At 44.0% G+C, this 17,015-nt stretch overlaps 1 protein-coding gene across 2 annotated transcripts in view; it reads right to left on the bottom strand.

Moving 5' to 3' along the window:
• Nucleotides 1-3,584: 3,584 nt before the first annotated feature.
• Cpsf73 (cleavage and polyadenylation specificity factor 73) overlaps nucleotides 3,585-17,015 on the bottom strand; it is a 36,814-nt gene continuing 23,383 nt past the window's right edge. For both annotated transcript variants that reach the window (XM_069304275.1, XM_069304276.1), the window contains 3 exons: nucleotides 14,693-14,827; nucleotides 6,192-6,314; nucleotides 3,585-3,879 (listed from right to left, as the gene is read on the bottom strand). In XM_069304275.1, coding sequence (XP_069160376.1) covers nucleotides 3,781-3,879; nucleotides 6,192-6,314; nucleotides 14,693-14,827 — 357 coding nt within the window. In that variant the 3' untranslated portion in view covers nucleotides 3,585-3,780. The remainder of the gene's footprint in view (nucleotides 3,880-6,191; nucleotides 6,315-14,692; nucleotides 14,828-17,015) is intronic.

The raw sequence follows: 17,015 nt of genomic DNA, 5'->3' as shown, positions 1-17,015 counted from the left end.
CCCCAACACACACTGGCTCCTCCACCACCCCCACCACACACTGGCTCCTCCACCACCCCCACCACACTGGCTCCTCCACCACCCCCACCACACTGGCTCCTCCACCACCCCCACCACACACTGGCTCCTCCACCACCCCCACCACACTGGCTCCTCCACCACCCCCACCACACTGGCTCCTCCAACACCACCACCACCACACACTGGCTCCTTCACCACCACCACCACCACACACTGGCTCCTCCACCACCCCCACCACACACTGGCTCCTCCACCACCCCCACCACACTGGCTCCTCCACCACCCCCACCACACTGGCTCCTTCACCACCACCCCCACCACACACTGGCTCCTCCACCACCCCCAACACACACTGGCTCCTCCACCACCCCCACCACACACTGGCTCCTCCACCACCCCCACCACACTGGCTCCTCCACCACCCCCACCACACTGCTCCTCCACCACCCCCACCACACTGGCTCCTCCACCACCCCCACCACACTGACTCCTCCACCACCCCCACCACACACTTGCTCCTCCACCACCCCCACCACACACTGGCTCCTCCACCACCCCCACCACACACTGGCTCCTCCACCACCCCCACCACACTGCTCCTCCACCACCCCCACCACACTGGCTCTTCCACCACCCCCACCACACTGACTCCTCCACCACCTCCACCACACACTGGCTCCTCCACCACCCCTACCACACACTGGCTCCTCCACCACCCCCACCACACACTGTCTCCTCCACCACCCCTACCACACACTGGCTCCTCCACCACCCCCAACACACACTGGCCCCTCCACCACCCCCACCACACACTGGCTCCTCCACCACCCCCACCACACTGTTCCTCCACCATACCAAACACACACACTTATTAGAACCTAATAAAGTTATTTGCTTGAGGCCAAGAGTACCAACTACAGAGAGAGAGAGAGAGAGGGAGGGAGGGAGGGAGGGCTACACCACGAGCATTACTTGGAGGTCATGACAACCCCGAAACACACACACACACACACAGGCTCCACCGCAACTATCACCGACTACTACTTCCCTCGGTGCATTCCACTTGTGGACCACCGGTACCTTATATTTTTCTTCGACTCCTTAGTGTTTTCAGCTTCCACTTGTGTCACCTTCTTACTTTCTCCCAATTTAGAGGCTGCCCTTGTCTACCTTGTCTATTCCCCCTCAGTATTTTGTATGCTGTGATCATACGTTTCTTCTGTCTTCCATTTTTGTGAGTTGAGTTCCCTCATTCTATCCTTCGGCTCAACCCTCTTAGCTCTGGCACTAATATTTTTGCAAACCTGTACTATTTCAATTTTAGTTTTATGCTTTCCAAAGAATGGATTCTAGGCAGGTGCTGCATATTCTATATTGTTCTAACAAAAGCTGTTTAGAGTGCCAAGAAAGTCTTGACGTACATTTCTAAACGTTCTCATGTTCGCCAGCATCCCTTATGCTGCTGCTGTCACTCTCTGTTCCTCTGGTGTTAGTGTTGAAATAATATCCACTCCCAAGTCTCTTTATATTTTTTATTTCTGTAGTTGCCTTCCATTTATGGTTTAGCCACCTTCTTCCTTCCTCTACTTCATTACCTTAAACTTATTGGGATTGAACTCCAGCATTTGTTTGGCTACGCCTGAAGTTTATCAAGATCTTCCTGTAACCTTCTGCAGTCACGTTTCTACATCCCTCATTAGCTTTGCATCATCCTCAAACATTGACATGTTTGCTCATACCCTTGGGTAGATTATTAGAATAGCTGGACCCGAGCCTTGGGTAACCCCACTTGTTACAACATTCCTCCAGCTGGAAACCTCACTGGAGGTCTTTTCTTGTCTTTCATGTATTCCTTTACCTAATGCAGTGCCTTCCCAATTATCTCAACTTGTTTCTCCATCCTGCACACCAGTCTTTCATTTGTTACGGTAATCCCCAGCCTAGCAGTGGGCCGGCCTGTTCCTGTACCACCTATTCACCAACATATCTGTATGCTTTAACATCAACGACAACAACAATGCGTGCTCAAGACTTATTGGGTGTCTAGACAGACCCCCTCCTCCCTCCACCTTATAGTACCCGAGACACCTGTACACCTGCTGTCTGGGCAGGGGCCCAGATGCCACTCGACCAGACGCTAACTGCTTGTTTAACTGCAGGGCAGTAGTTACCTACAAGATTCGCGCCATCTCTGACGTTCTGGCCCATACATAAGGGGCTCGCTGGCATCCAGTCATCAGTATACACTTCGTGTTCTCAGCAGTAATATCTACTCTCGCCTCCCCAGGAGACGGTAGATGAGTACAGCTTTTGTATAAAGTCATTGCACCCCTTTTTTATTAACGTAAAAATTCACCTGTATTTATATTTATCTTCATAATTTTGTGTGAAGCCAAGGTTTAAGATTTTTTCATTAAATATTACCTATTATCTTGCGTTATTAAAGTAATTTGTTATATTAAATGTTAGAAGTTTTTATTCTCTTCGGTTTTTACCCACAGCTCTCACACCGTAGAGGAAACAATCGGTTTTTTCTGTTTTATTTTTTTTTTTTAATTTTACACATGAACAGTACCAAGTGATTTTTGACAGTCTAGGAAATGCAATCTTTCCAATCTTTGTTTCCTCTTGTACTTTTAGCAACCTTGTCATAGAACTCCATCAAGCTTGTCAGCCACTATTTTTCCCCTCCTTAATCCAAGCTGTTATTTTGCTTTGAAGTTTATCCTCTGCTCGAGTTTCATAATTTTCGGCCTAATTACTCACTCCAGCACTTTATATAAACTACTTGACAGTTAGATTGTTCTGTAGTTTAGGCTTCCAGTCTGCCCCCCCCCCCCACTCTCTTATGTATTGGTACTATGACTTTTTCAAGAATTCTGGGAGATTTCCTGTTAAGTATTTTATTGAAAGCAGGTGACAACGTACCTCTGCAGCCTCTTTCAGCAGCCATGGTGATATTAAGTCAGGCCCTAATACTGTTGTTGCATCTAGTTTCTCCAGGTTTTTTTATAACCCTTTCCAGTGACTATTATGGCATCTAGTGTTTCCTCTGGTCTTTCATTATGAAACACTGATCTCGATGTCAATTCCTTTATAAAGGACTGAAATCTATTGTCTCATTTCTTACACAACATTTTCCAAGAGAATTCCTCGTGTCTCTACCTATAATTTTCAGCACTAAACTGCATCTGCCAATCTCTCATCTATTGTGACAGCCTCTTCAGTCTTGTAGTGGTTTTGTCTTTAAATTTACTTCCTGCCCTATTTTTGTATTGTCTGCAAGTTTACAAATATTGCTGTTCAATCCTGTGTATCATTTATATACAGTATAAGGTAAATAGGTCCCAGGACACTCCCGGGGCCCTCCACTCACATTACTTCCCCACTTGGACTTAACTCCATTTATGCTAACTACTATCTTGAAGTAACTAAGCCCTAATTCACCTTAAGATAACCATAAAAACTAATAATTTGTACAAAATTCTCAGCAAACCACTGCCAGTGTTTACGGAGTCCTTCCTTCACTGATTAAACTGATAGTTTAAAAAAAAAAATTTAGAAACATTCACCCATTTTATTAATAACTCGTCTACACAATTTAATATAAATGTAGCATAAATATTATTAATTTATAACAGAGTGAATATAAAAGATAATTGTTTAACATATAATATCTAAAAAGATCTAATACCAACTACAGGACAAGGTGTATTACATTATAAATATAATTGTTGCCCTTTATTCACACGTTTCCCTCTACTTTACACCCACAGTCACTGGTGCCAGGGACTCGTACAGCTTGGTTACTGCCGTCTGAACAATCCTTTGAAGTTTCTCATTTTCACATATCACCTCCTGCAAAACCATAACAATTGTCAGAATTCCAGCTCAGTAAATACAGTTTCGAAAAATTAAAACAATGAATTTGAGCATACTGTATAATGTAATAATTTTTACAAAACTGAGTGTATAGTGTAATAATCTTCACAAATCAAGTATAACAATGTTTTGCATTTTAACAGATGTGTACTTAAATGGTGGACCACCTGAAAAAGCAAACCACCTTACAGACATAACACAGATTTTGACAGGGAAAAATTATCTCTCAAACTTGACAGTTGTCATCTGTTTGCCTGAAGTCAGTTGAAGGAGTTGTTCAACTCTCCAAACCCAGCCTAGAAACAAGCTTGTTTGGTGATAACTTGCTCTGCAGGCCCACATAACCAGGTTATAGTGGGTGAGTTAGCACTACGTGCAGGACTTGTCTACTGCATCTTGACAACTTCCACCTTTGTTCCAGCAATATTTCTTATACAAAGTAGGAGGAGGTTGAAAGGCCTTGGGCTTCTAATTTTTGACTGCATTCTCAGTGCCTATGGCACCTCTACTCTTTGCAGGCTCTATTCTACATTTACAACCATATCTATCATGCAAGTTGCTATTCTACTGTGAATATTTGAGATCTGACAACACATTTCTTTCATGTATATTATATGATACAGTACCTCTCATGTACTTTCCAGTCCCTGAGTACTCTGAGTACTCTGAGTAGTCCCTGAGGCAATTACAGTAAACACCTCAATTACTGGATCTTTGTGTGCAGTATGTTCTATGGACTACCTTCTGTTTTAGAAATCTCTCCAAACTTGAAAGGGAAGGAGTGCTTTGAGCAGTACTGACATCAGAAAAGTAAAAGTGATTTGAGAATAAGCAGAATTGTAGTGAATTACATAGACAGATGGATAAAGTAAAAGATACTGAGTGGGAGATATTAAGGATATGAGATGTGGGGGCACTCAAGTGGGGAAAAAAGAAACTATATGATGCTTTGGAAAGTGTGGGTTGTACCTGGATGGGGGTTTTGAGAGTTCTACTATTCCCCCATGCCTGGTCCAAGGCCAGGCTTGACTTGAGAGCTTGGCCCAACAGGCTGTTGCTTGGAGCGGCCCGCAGGCCCACATATTTGCTACAGCCTAGTTACTCCAGCACTTCTTGCAGAAAACTGTCCAGTTTTTCCTTTAAAAATTCCACTTTTGTTCTGGCAATATTTCTTATACTTGCTGGAGGATACTGAACAACCGTGGATCTCTGATGTTCATAGTGTTCTCTGTGCCTATGGCACCTCTACTCCTCACTGGCTCTATTCTGCATCTCCTTCCGTATCGTTCACTCCAGTATGTTACTTTACTATGCAAATTTGGCATCTGGCCCTCCGATACATTCCATGTACAATACTTTATATATTATTTGATACCACTCTCATCTCCTTTCTAGAAAGGACATTTTGAGAGCCTTGAGACGATCCCAATAGTTTAGGTGCTTTATCATGTCTGTGTGCCATGTGTCTTTTGTGTATTTCCTCTATTTCAGCAATCTCTCCTCCTGAGGGGGGAAGCGAGTATCGAACAGTACTCCATACTGGACAGCACAAGTGATATGAATAGCATGCGCATTGTCATGAGATCCCCGGATTGAACGTTCTCATAAGCCCTAGTATCTTTTTCCTAGCTGACACTATACAGTATTTGCATGGTTATTCTCCTTAAATATTAGGTTGTCAGACAATTATTCCCAAACCATTTACATGGTTTCCTACTGTAGGCAGATTTGATTGTTTTGTACCCTGTATTTTGTTTTCATTTTTACTAATACCTGGAATTTATCACTGTTAAACCATTTATTTTCTGTTGCCCAATTGAAAACTATTAATATCAGCTTGTAGTTTCTCAATGTCATCTACAGAAGAAATTTTCATGCTAATTGTGTCATCAGCAAAAGATGACACAAAGCCATGACTTGTAATTGTGTCTACATCTGATAAGAGAATAAGGAAAGGCAGTGGTGCAAGGACGATGCCCTGAGGTACAGGGCTTTTCACTGTGCTTGAACTAATAATTATTTGAATGACTGTTAGTGATGAGCAGTGAACCAATAAATATCCTAGGAAGGGAAAGTGGTGGAATACTGCACAAGTAAACATTATATGGAAAAGCTCCAATGAAGGCATATGAGTAACAAAACAGACTTGATATGAGTGCATGGAAGGTAATGACATGTTTTATATTCATCTGCAAGTTTGCACAAACAACCTTTCTTCAGTTATGATAAAACTAGAAGCGACAGACAACAAATATATTTGGGTTAAAGTGTTAAGTTAAAATACTTACCAAAGAGGCGAGATCAATGTTGGCTTTCATATTGTTGACAGTCACATACAGCTTCTCACCCTTGAACAACTTGGGTACAGAGTCTTCCCCAAACATCTCTTGGAACAGCTCTATCAAACACTCCTGTATAAAAGTAAAGTGAAATTGAATAAACCTAAAAGAATAAAATAAAGTACAGCTACAAAAAATGGAAGTTACAAAATGAGAAGAAATATTTGTAAATTATGAAATAAAATCTATCAACTTAAAGACATGGATGAAGTCTCCAAAGAGAAATGAGTACATAAAGAGTTAGTAGCATGATATTGGTGTAGGTGCTGTGAATGGACTGAATGCAGGAAGTAGTGAGTGAGAGTGTGTGTAATTACCTAAGTGTAATTACCTAAGTGTAGTTACAGGATGAGAGCTACGCTCGTGGTGTCCCGTCTTCCCAGCACTCTTTGTCATATAACGCTTTGAAACTACTGACGGTCTTGGCCTCCACCACCTTCTCACTTAACTTGTTCCAACCGTCTACCACTCTATTTGCGAAGGTGAATTTTCTTATATTTCTTCGGCATCTGTGTTTAGCTAGTTTAAATCTATGACCTCTTGTTCTTGAAGTTCCAGGTCTCAGGAAGTCTTCCCTGTCGATTTTATCAATTCCTGTTACTATTTTGTACGTAGTGATCATATCACCTCTTTTTCTTCTGTCTTCTAGTTTTGGCATATTTAATGCTTCTAACCTCTCCTCGTAGCTCTTGCCCTTCAGTTCTGGGAGCCACTTAGTAGCATGTCTTTGCACCTTTTCCAGTTTGTTGATGTGCTTCTTAAGATATGGGCACCACACAACAGCTGCATATTCTAGCTTTGGCCTAACAAAAGTCATGAACAATTTCTTTAGTATATCGCCATCCATGTATTTAAATGCAATTCTGAAGTTAGAAAGCATTGCATAGGCTCCTTGCACAATATTCTTTATGTGGTCCTCAGGTGATAGTTTTCTATCTAGAACCACTCCTAGATCTCTTTCTTTATCAGAATTCTTTAAAGATTTCTCACATAATATATAGGTTGTGTGGGGTCTATGTTCTCCTATTCCACATTCCATAACATGACATTTATTAACATTAAATTCCATTTGCCAAGTGGTGCTCCATATACGTATTTTGTCCAGGTCTTCTTGAAGGGCATGACAATCATCTAAATTTCTTATCCTTCCTATTATCTTAGCATCATCAGCAAACATGTTCATATAATTCTGTATACCAACTGGTAGATCATTTATGTACACAATAAACATCACTGGTGCAAGAACTGAACCCTGTGGTACTCCACTTGTGACATTTCTCCATTCCAATACATTGCCTCTGATTACTGCCCTCATTTTTCTATCAGTCAGAAAATTTTTCATCCATGATAGAAGCTTACCTGTCACCCCTCCAATATTTTCCAGTTTCCAGAACAACCTCTTATGTGGAACTCTGTCGAAAGCCTTTTTTAGGTCCAGATAGATGCAGTCAACCCAACCATCTCTTTCCTGTAATATCTCTGTGGCTCGATCATAGAAACTGAGTAAATTCGATACACAGGATCTTCCAGATCGAAAACCATACTGTCTGTCTGATATTATATCATTTCTCTCCAGGTGTTCTACCCATTTAGTTTTGATTAGCTTTTCCAATACTTTCACTATTACACTTGTCAATGATACAGGTCTATAATTGAGGGGGTCTTCCCTGCTGCCACTTTTGTAGATTGGAACTATGTTAGCCTGTTTCCACACGTCTGCTACGATTCCTGTACACAGGGATGCTTGAAAGATCAGGTGAAGTGGAATGCTGAGTTCAGATGCACATTCTCTCAGAACCCATGGTGAAACACCATCTGGGCCAGCTGCTTTGTTCTTCCTGAGCTCCTTTAGCATATTTTCCACTTCATCTCTAGACACCTCTATCCGCTCTATGTTGTTCTCTGGAATTCTTATTGTGTCTGGTTCTCTGAAGATTTCATTTTGTACAAACACACTTTGGAACTTTTCATTTAATGTTTCACACATTTCCTTTTCATTTTCCGTGAATCTGTTTCCCATTTTCAACCTCTGGATATTATCCTTTACCTGCAATTTGTTGTTTATGAATTTGTAGAATAGGCCCGGTTCTGTTTTACATTTATCTGCTATCCCTTTTTCAAAATTTCTTTCTGCCTCTCTCCTTACTGCTGTATAGTTGTTTCTCGCCTCTTTGTATCGCTGGTATGTTTGGGGGTTTGGCCTCTTCCTATACTGATTCCATTTTTGTGTCTTTTGGTCTCTTGCCCTCTCACAATTTCTGTCGAACCAATCCTGTTTTCTGGCCCTGCGTCTCTGTTTTGGTATGAATGTTTGTGTGCCTTCCTCGTATAGTTTTAAAAATTTGGCATACATTTCATTTACTTCCCTGCCTAGCAACAATTCTGTCCAATTACACTCATTAAAAAAATTTCGAAGTTCCCCATAGTTGCCTCTCCTTAAATTGAGTTTATCAACTGTTTCAATGTCCCCATTTTCTTCTAGATGATATCTTAAAGCATATTTAATGTCCAACAGGACGTGATCACTCTTTTCCCAAGGGAGGAAGGTACTGGATGTCAAAAATCTCTTCTTCTTTCCTGGTGAATACTAGATCCAGTACTGACGGTACATCTCCTTCCCTCATTCTTGTGGCTTGCTTTATGTGTTGATACAAGAATGTCTCCAGAATGAGGTTCACAAATCTGCATGTCCAAAAGTCCTCCGTTCTTGCTTCATAGGCCTCCCAGTCTATTGCTCTAAAGTTGAAGTCCCCCAGTATCAACAGTCGTGATTTATCTTTATCTGCTTGTACAATAATATCTCTCATGACCATTATGAGGCCCTCTCGTTTGTCATCCAGTTCTTCCTTTGTCATCCAGTTTCTTCCTTTGTGTGTGTGTGTGTGTGTGTGTGTGTGTGTGTGTGTGTGTGTGTGTGTGTGTGTGTGTGTGTGTGTGTGTGTACTCACCTAATTGTACTCACCTAGTTGTGTTTGCGGGGGTTGAGCTCTGGCTCTTTGGTCCCGCCTCTCAACCGTCAATCAACAGCTGTACAGATTCCTGAGCCTATCCGGCTCTATCATATCTACACTTGAAACTGTGTATGGAGCCAGCCTCCACCACATCACCCCCTAATGCATTCCATTTGTCAACCACTCTGACACTAAAAAAGTTCTTTCTAATATCTCTGTGGCTCATTTGGGCACTCAGTTTCCACCTGTGTCCTCTTGTGCGTGTTCCCCTTGTGTTAAATAGACTGTCGTTGTGTGTGTGTGTGTGTGTGTGTGTGTGTGTGTGTGTGTGTGTGTGTGTGTGTGTACTCACCTAATTGTACTCACCTAATTGTGCTTGCGGGGGTTGAGCTCTGGCTCTTTGGTCCCGCCTCTCAACCGTCAATCAACTGGTGTACAGATTCCTGTACACGTACGTACGCGCGCGTGCGTGCGTGTGTGTGTGTGTGTGTGTGTGTGTGTGTGTGTGTGTGTGTGTGTGTGTGTGTGTCAAGTGGTGGGACAATGGGTGAATGATTTGATATTAATGTAGTAGTAGGTTGCTAGGCTTGCATCATATCTCCAAGGGTATATACAATACACAATGTGAACGGAGTCAAAGTAGATCACAGTAAAAATACTAGAAAAGGGTGTAATATTAATGTATGATAGGAATAAATTAAATACTTCAAATATGACACACACACACAATATATCTCTGCCATTTTCTGCTAGAACAACTGTATGTAGTTCAAAGTTTCATTCACATTTGTAAGAGAAGACTGGCAAAAGTGAACACTGAAGTAGATCTGAAGGAAACTCAAGTGTGTAAATAACAGTCAACAGATATATGTTAGGTATTGAAGCCTTTTGACTTGTGAGTTTCTCAAGTGAAGCACATTATACATAGTTGCATGAAGTGGTTAGATGCTGATGTGGATGCATGGTTGGGGTGTTGGATTCTAACACCTTTACACCAGTGTAATAGTAGTGGTGTAGTTGACATTCAGCCTAAGAACTACTGGTTGAATTGCCAGCACGATGGGTCTGGGGCTCCCCCTTCCACCTTTTGGGGGAGGGTTACGCAGACAGCGGCGCGGTAACGTTATGACGTCATGCTCGTTTGCTAATTTTTGTTTGGGGAGTTCTGTCCACTCGTTCGGCTTTCGGTAGCAATATTTTCACCAGAATAGGGGTTTGTTTTGGAGTGCCTACCTTTCTTGGTGCCAGACCCGGTAGATGGCACCAGTAGTCTTAGGCTGTATGTCAAAAACGCACAAAAACACCGTCGACCGGGAGGGAGGGAGGGATGCCAGGGAGCCTCCGGGTCTCACCCAGAAAATGACGTTTCATTACATTCAACGCTGTTTTCCGGGGAAAGCTCCGTCGGCTCCACAAAGCTAACTACCCAAAGACAAGGAAAACCACAGGGACTTACCTGGGAGGTGGTCAGTCCTCACTCTTCAACGTAAAGTCGAGACAACTGGCTGCAAATGCTGATCCAATGCAACGCAGGCCCTACCAGGTCCAGGGACACTGACCAGGTAGCGAGCAGCCAGGACCCTGTTCTACCGCCAAAAAACCCTGTGCCCGAATGTCAACCCAAGACATGTTGCCAAAGACAGCAAACTTGCGAACGTCATGGGCACAAGGATAGACAGCAGGCTGTCTAGACTTAATAACCTTGCGGACAACCTGAGAGACCTGAGCCCGGGAACAGGGAAGGAAGGAAACCGGTTGATGCATTCCCGGCCACCGAAGCCATGGCATGCAAAATAACGGCGGAGAGCCACAACCGGATACAGCACATGATGAACCCCTGGCCTGACCAAGAACAAAAACCTGAGCCAGAGACACCCGACCGGCCAGGAATCACATCAGCCAAGAACTGCGGGTTGGGTCGCCGGCACGAGGGTCTGGGGCTGCCCCTTCCCCCTCCTGGGAAGGGAGGGGGTGCGCAGACGGCAGCGCGGCGACGTGATGATGTCATGCAAGTTGCTAGTTTTCATTTGGGGAGTTCTATCCACTCATTCGGCTTTCGGTAGCAATTTTCACCAGTATAGGGGTTTGTTTTGGGATGCCTACCTTTCTGGGTGACAGACCCGGTCGATAGCAGACATAGAATGCTTCCAACCACACGGGAGTTTCTGTAAGCCATTGCTCCTCATGCCTCTCTAAGGGAGCCAGGTTCTGTCTGTGGTCCCCGGTAGGCAGAACTCCATGCACTTTGACTGATGCCAGAAGGCTAAATAAATACATATCAGCCTGGATAGCTCCAGGGAGCCGACCGGGCTCCGCCCAGAAAAATTGAGCATAGGCAGGTATGCCCATTTCTCCATAGCTGCTGTCTACGGGTTAAATAGTATTTTTATTTTACCTGTAACTAAGTATTACCATATTACCATGTTAGGAGCTCTGCTTTTGCATGACTATTTTACAAAAATAAAATCCCCAGGTAATGCATAGTGAGATATTAAAGTACCTTAACCCCTAAACTGCGCAACGCGCCTGCAGGCTCGCGTCTGGTTTGCGCAACGCGCCTCCAGGTATTTTGATTTTTCACGTTCCATTCAAAACTGGCGCGCGGTGACGCGGGTATGGTATGGGTGGGTGGGGGCCCCAGTGATCGTCCGCCATCTTAAAAAAAAATCCCAGCATGCCCTGCGGCCGTGGGGAGCCTCAGTTTCACGGCAGCAACCATGTCTGACGCATCCTCTACGAGCTCCCGCTCCACGGTGACCCGCGGTCATGGAAAACGACTCTCTGAGGAGGAAATACGCGATATTTTGTATGATGACGGTGCTCTGGATGATGACCTGGACTATGATCCAGATAAAGACCTAACTCAGAGATCTGATACGAGTGAGGAAGAGACAGAATTGGAAGATGTGGCGAGTGTGTGGGGTACTCGTGCCTCGCCCGGCCTGCCTCGCCGCCCTGGGTCAACACCGTTATCATCACCACCATCATGTATGTCCCCAGACGCTAGTAGTTTATTCAGTGATAGTACATGTGACGAATCTTTCTCGGGCTTCAGTGACATTGGCTCCGATACGAGTAGTGTGGACGACCCGAGTACGAGCAGTGGTGGTGTTACCAGGCGGGGTTTTGCTACCTCAGCAACACGCCGCGGCAGGCGGCAGCGTGCCTCACAGCATGTGGACAACGACAGTGGCCCCTCAACATCATTTATTCGTGGTAGGTGTACAGTACGTAAATCTGCCTCAGCGCCTAGCATACCCTCACGCAGCTCCAGCAGAAGCAGCGGACGACGTAGCCGTAGTTTTGGTGCTCGTGGTGGTGTTGGCCGTGGTGTTGGCGCCAACACCAAACCCCCTGGTGTACTTGTGTGGGAGGATTGCACCACATTTGCCCCTCAAATACCAACATTTGATGATAGCGATTTTGGTGTTACACCATTATTCCCATATACTGGTGATGATATGGCACACATGGAATATTTTCAGGCATATTATGACAATGTATTCATGGCGCATCTTGTGACTGAGACAAACAGGTTCGCTCACAGCCTCATAGACGAAGGCATTTTACCTGCCTCACGGCTCACACGATGGAAGGACACGACAATCGACGAAATGTACGTGTTTCTGGCACTCACCATGATGATGAAGCACTCTGAGAAAGCTGTCATCCAGGAATATTGGAGCAAAGACAGCCTTGTTCCATCGCCTGTGTTCAACCGGTACATGTCGCGTGATAGGTATCTCTTGATTCTCAGGTGCCTGCATTTCGAGAATAATGCAAATGAGGACAGACACGACAGACTGTGGAAAGTACGGAAGATGTTCAGTGACATGAGAGGGAAGTTCAGGGATTATTTTGTACCTGGACAGAATGTGGTTATTGACGAGTCGCTTGTACTGTTCAAGGGGCGACTGGCATTCAAACAGTACATTCCATCAAAGCGGCACCGATTTGGACTGAAGTTTTTTGTGCTATGCGACTGTGAGACTGGTATTGTCTTGGACATGATATTATATTCTGGTACAGACGTCGACATACCGGCTCAAGATGAACACGGGTTCTCTGGCAGTGTTGTAAAGACCCTGATGGAACCGTTGCTGAACAAGGGGCATGTACTGTACACCGACAACTATTACACCAGCCCCTTATTGACCAGATACCTCCTTGCCCACAACACCGGCGTATGTGGCACTGTGAAGAGCCATAGGAAGGAAATGCCAGTGTTCGGTATAGCTATAGCCGTGGGCGAGTGCCAGCTGCGCAAGTGTGACAATACGCTGTCAGTGCGGTGGAAGGACAGACGCGAGGTGAATATGCTGAGTACGATTCACACCGGTGCCATGTTGGACAGTGGGAAAGTCCACTTTCAGACACGCAACACCGTGTATAAGCCAGACTGTGTCATAGACTATAACGTGAACATGCGCCTCGTCGATAAGTGTGACATGATGCTTGGTGGAGTAGAGTGCGTGCGCAAGTCTGTGAAGTGGACTAAAAAGTTCTTCTTCCACCTGATGGATGTTGCAGTGCTCAACTGCTTCAATATGTACTTAGTAAAATCTGGCAGGAGACCGTCTATACGTACATTCAGTGCTGGTGTTGTGTCACAGCTGCTAGTAAAGTATGGCAAGGAGGGTTCTGTTGTACCGCGCGGAGTGCAAGCAACAATGCCACATGCAGCTCCAGACAGATTGAGGGGTAATGAGAACTTCGGAGTACATATGCTCGAGTATATGCCAGGCACAGCATCACGGGAGAAGGGTAAACGTGCGTGTATAGTATGCAGGAACACTACCCGCAGAGAACAGAAACGAAGATGTATCAGCACCTGGTGCGTGGAGTGCAAGGTGCCACTCTGCCCCGTTGGCTGTTTCGCAGCATATCACACACTCGCGGAGTACTGAGTGTGTTTATGGTGTGTGTATATAGTGTGTGATACTGTACAGTGTGTATATAAAGTGTAAATATAAATTTATTTGGCATGATACATTGGAAATTGTGTAGGATAAGTGAAGTTGTTTGTGATGCACGTAACACAGTGTCTACGGACAGTACGGATGTTGTACTGCGATATTACAGTGTACGTGTTCATTATACATTGGATTGGCACATAAAAACAATGAAAATGTATTGGGAAATGTGCGCAATAAATGAACAAAAATATATTCGCGGCAACTCGCGCGCCCCGCCCCGAGCGCCCCACCGCCTCTGAGAGCTTACACCACGGGCGCACGGGGAATGATGACGTCACGCCCCAACTTCCGGACCCCATAGCACCCAAAGTAAGTACAATTTCGAATTTTTTTTTACATACCCATACTCAGGGAAGGGTTTTTGACACTTTAAAAAGAAAAAATAATTTTTTCAAGAGAATTTATTTCCTGCGCACTGCGGGGGTGTCACATTTGGAGGCAACGCAGTTAAGGGGTTAACAGTATCTTAACAGTACTCTGTTAAGGTAAAAGTGAAATAAAATATTTACACAGCCTCACTCACCTTAAAATGCATCTTGTCGAACACCGAATTTGTGACTGCAGGTACAGTGACGGCATTACTGTCCAGCTCCTGCGCCTTAAGGATAACCTTCATCACAGCATCAGCGTACATATCACTTGCCGGACTAGCAATCCACTAAAATAAGAAAAGTTAATGCGTTGTTTCATCTGGAGAAATTCACAATATGGAGTAAAATAATGTATTTAATCACAAAATGTAATTTATGTTTTGGATACCAAAGTAAAATACAAATCTATTACAAAGCAAAAATTAAAGAAGTTGTACTGAAAACATTTCTGGACATCAGGACTCCTAAGAACTTGCTCATGGATACATCGTGACAGGCAGGGCCATGACTGTACCTGGATGGGGTTCTGGGAGTAGTTCTACTCCCCAAGGTCAGCCTGGGGCCATGAGGAGGGAGTTACAGCTTACTTCACTAAATCTGTACATCCCCAACCTATTGATTTAGTCATCTCTGTCCATCTGGAAATTATGTTCTTCAAACTATGCATAAATGCCAAAACATCCATCTTGGTGTGCAGTGAACTGAACTAAATGGCAGGAAGTTTCAACATTAATCTTCCTGATGGACAATATTGACTATTAATGGAATAATAATTGTCAGCACAATATAACTGTGGATGGCATCAGCCAGTATTTCATACAGAAAATCCTTGGAATTATAACCCGAGATATGAGTTGGAAAGGTCACAAAATTGTTTAACGTTGAAAACTGTTATTAGATCATCAAAATCCCTCTGTACTCACAACTAGGTGAGCACAGAGAGATTTTGATGAACTATTACCAGTTTTCAACTTTTAAAATGTTCTGACCTTCCCAACTCGAATCTCGGGTTCTTCCCTAGATCCTCTCATAACTAACCAACCTGCAGGCCTATATACATGTTTGTACATAACACCACCAGGCTGTCTTTACTACACTGGCCGTTCTGACACATCAAGGCGACTCATACATCAGGGTGCAAGCAACCATGTCAAACAGCCTGGTTGACCAGACCATCAACCAGGAGGCTTGGTCAGGGACCAGACTGTGGGGACACTGCTCCTCAGAATCATCAAAAGGGAAAGTAACCAAAAGGTAACCCAACCTGACTGAGACAAGGAAAATACTAGCCAATCCTCCACTCGAAGCCAGGAGCAACTGAATAAAATGCTTTGCTTGAGGGTTACTTGAACAGAAAAGCAAATGGCTTCACCAATCATATTCCTCAGACATTATGTGACCAAGGCTTCTGACAAGCCATGGATTGGCTATCCATGTTAGATGGCAACTAAGGCTAAAAATAATGCCTGGAGGAGACATAAAAGCATTCTTCTGTTCGCAACAGAAATATTCACTAAACAGCTCGTTGTCAAATGATAGACGTTTAAAAGTGGGCTGTCTCCGGATGGGAATCTGAAATTGGAAAAAACTTGCACCAAGAAAAGCTGGATCCAAAGTCTGGTGGTACCTTCTCAAAGACCTGCAGGAATATTCATATGAGTGCACAATCCCACCACTAAACCAGGAAAGATGGGACTGTGGCAACCAACAATTGGGAAAAGCATAACCTACTGGCAAACCATTTTGCTGCTTAGATGAAAGTGTCTGATCCAAATCAACCTCCACAGCTTGATCCAACAACTGTATCCAAGTTGTCTGCCGTAATTATTTAACAAAACTAAGTCTACTACCTCCTTCAATCACTTGACACAGGTAAGAAAATAGGTCCAAATAAGGTTAGTCCCAGATTGGTATAGAATTGTGAAGACCTGTTGGCTTTGACTCTCGCTCACCTCTTCCAACTGTGCCTATCTTAAGGAATCTAGCTCTACCAATGGAAGAAGGCAAATGTAATTCCAATCCACAAAAGAAAGTCGTTCAGTGGTTGGCAAGTATAGACCGGTGTCTTACCTGGATTTTACCTGGAGAGGGTCTTAGGAGTTTTTCTACTCCCCGAGCCCTGCATGAGGCCAGGCTCGACTTGTGATAACTTGGTCCAACAGCCTGTTGCTTGGAGTGGCCCCGAAGGCCCACATATCCACTACAGTTCAGTTGGTATGGTACTTCTTTCAAGAACTTATCTAATTGGTTTTTGACGAAGCCAACCTTTGTTCCGGCAACATTTCTAAAGATTGCTGGGAGAGTATTGAACAGCTGTGGACCTCTGATGTTCAGATGATGCTCTCTGTGCCTATGGCACCTCTACTCCTCACTGGTTTTATTCTACATTTCCTTCCATATCTTTCACTTCAGTACATTGTTATTCTACTGTGCAAATTTGGGGCTTGGCCTTCCAGTATCTTCCATGTAACGGGT

The sequence above is a fragment of the Procambarus clarkii genome, chromosome 52 (assembly GCF_040958095.1).
Source record: "Procambarus clarkii isolate CNS0578487 chromosome 52, FALCON_Pclarkii_2.0, whole genome shotgun sequence".
In the NCBI taxonomy this organism is placed as follows: domain Eukaryota; kingdom Metazoa; phylum Arthropoda; class Malacostraca; order Decapoda; family Cambaridae; genus Procambarus; species Procambarus clarkii.
The sequence above is the reverse complement of the archived record's forward strand: the minus strand, read 5'-3'. Positions and strand labels throughout refer to the sequence as shown.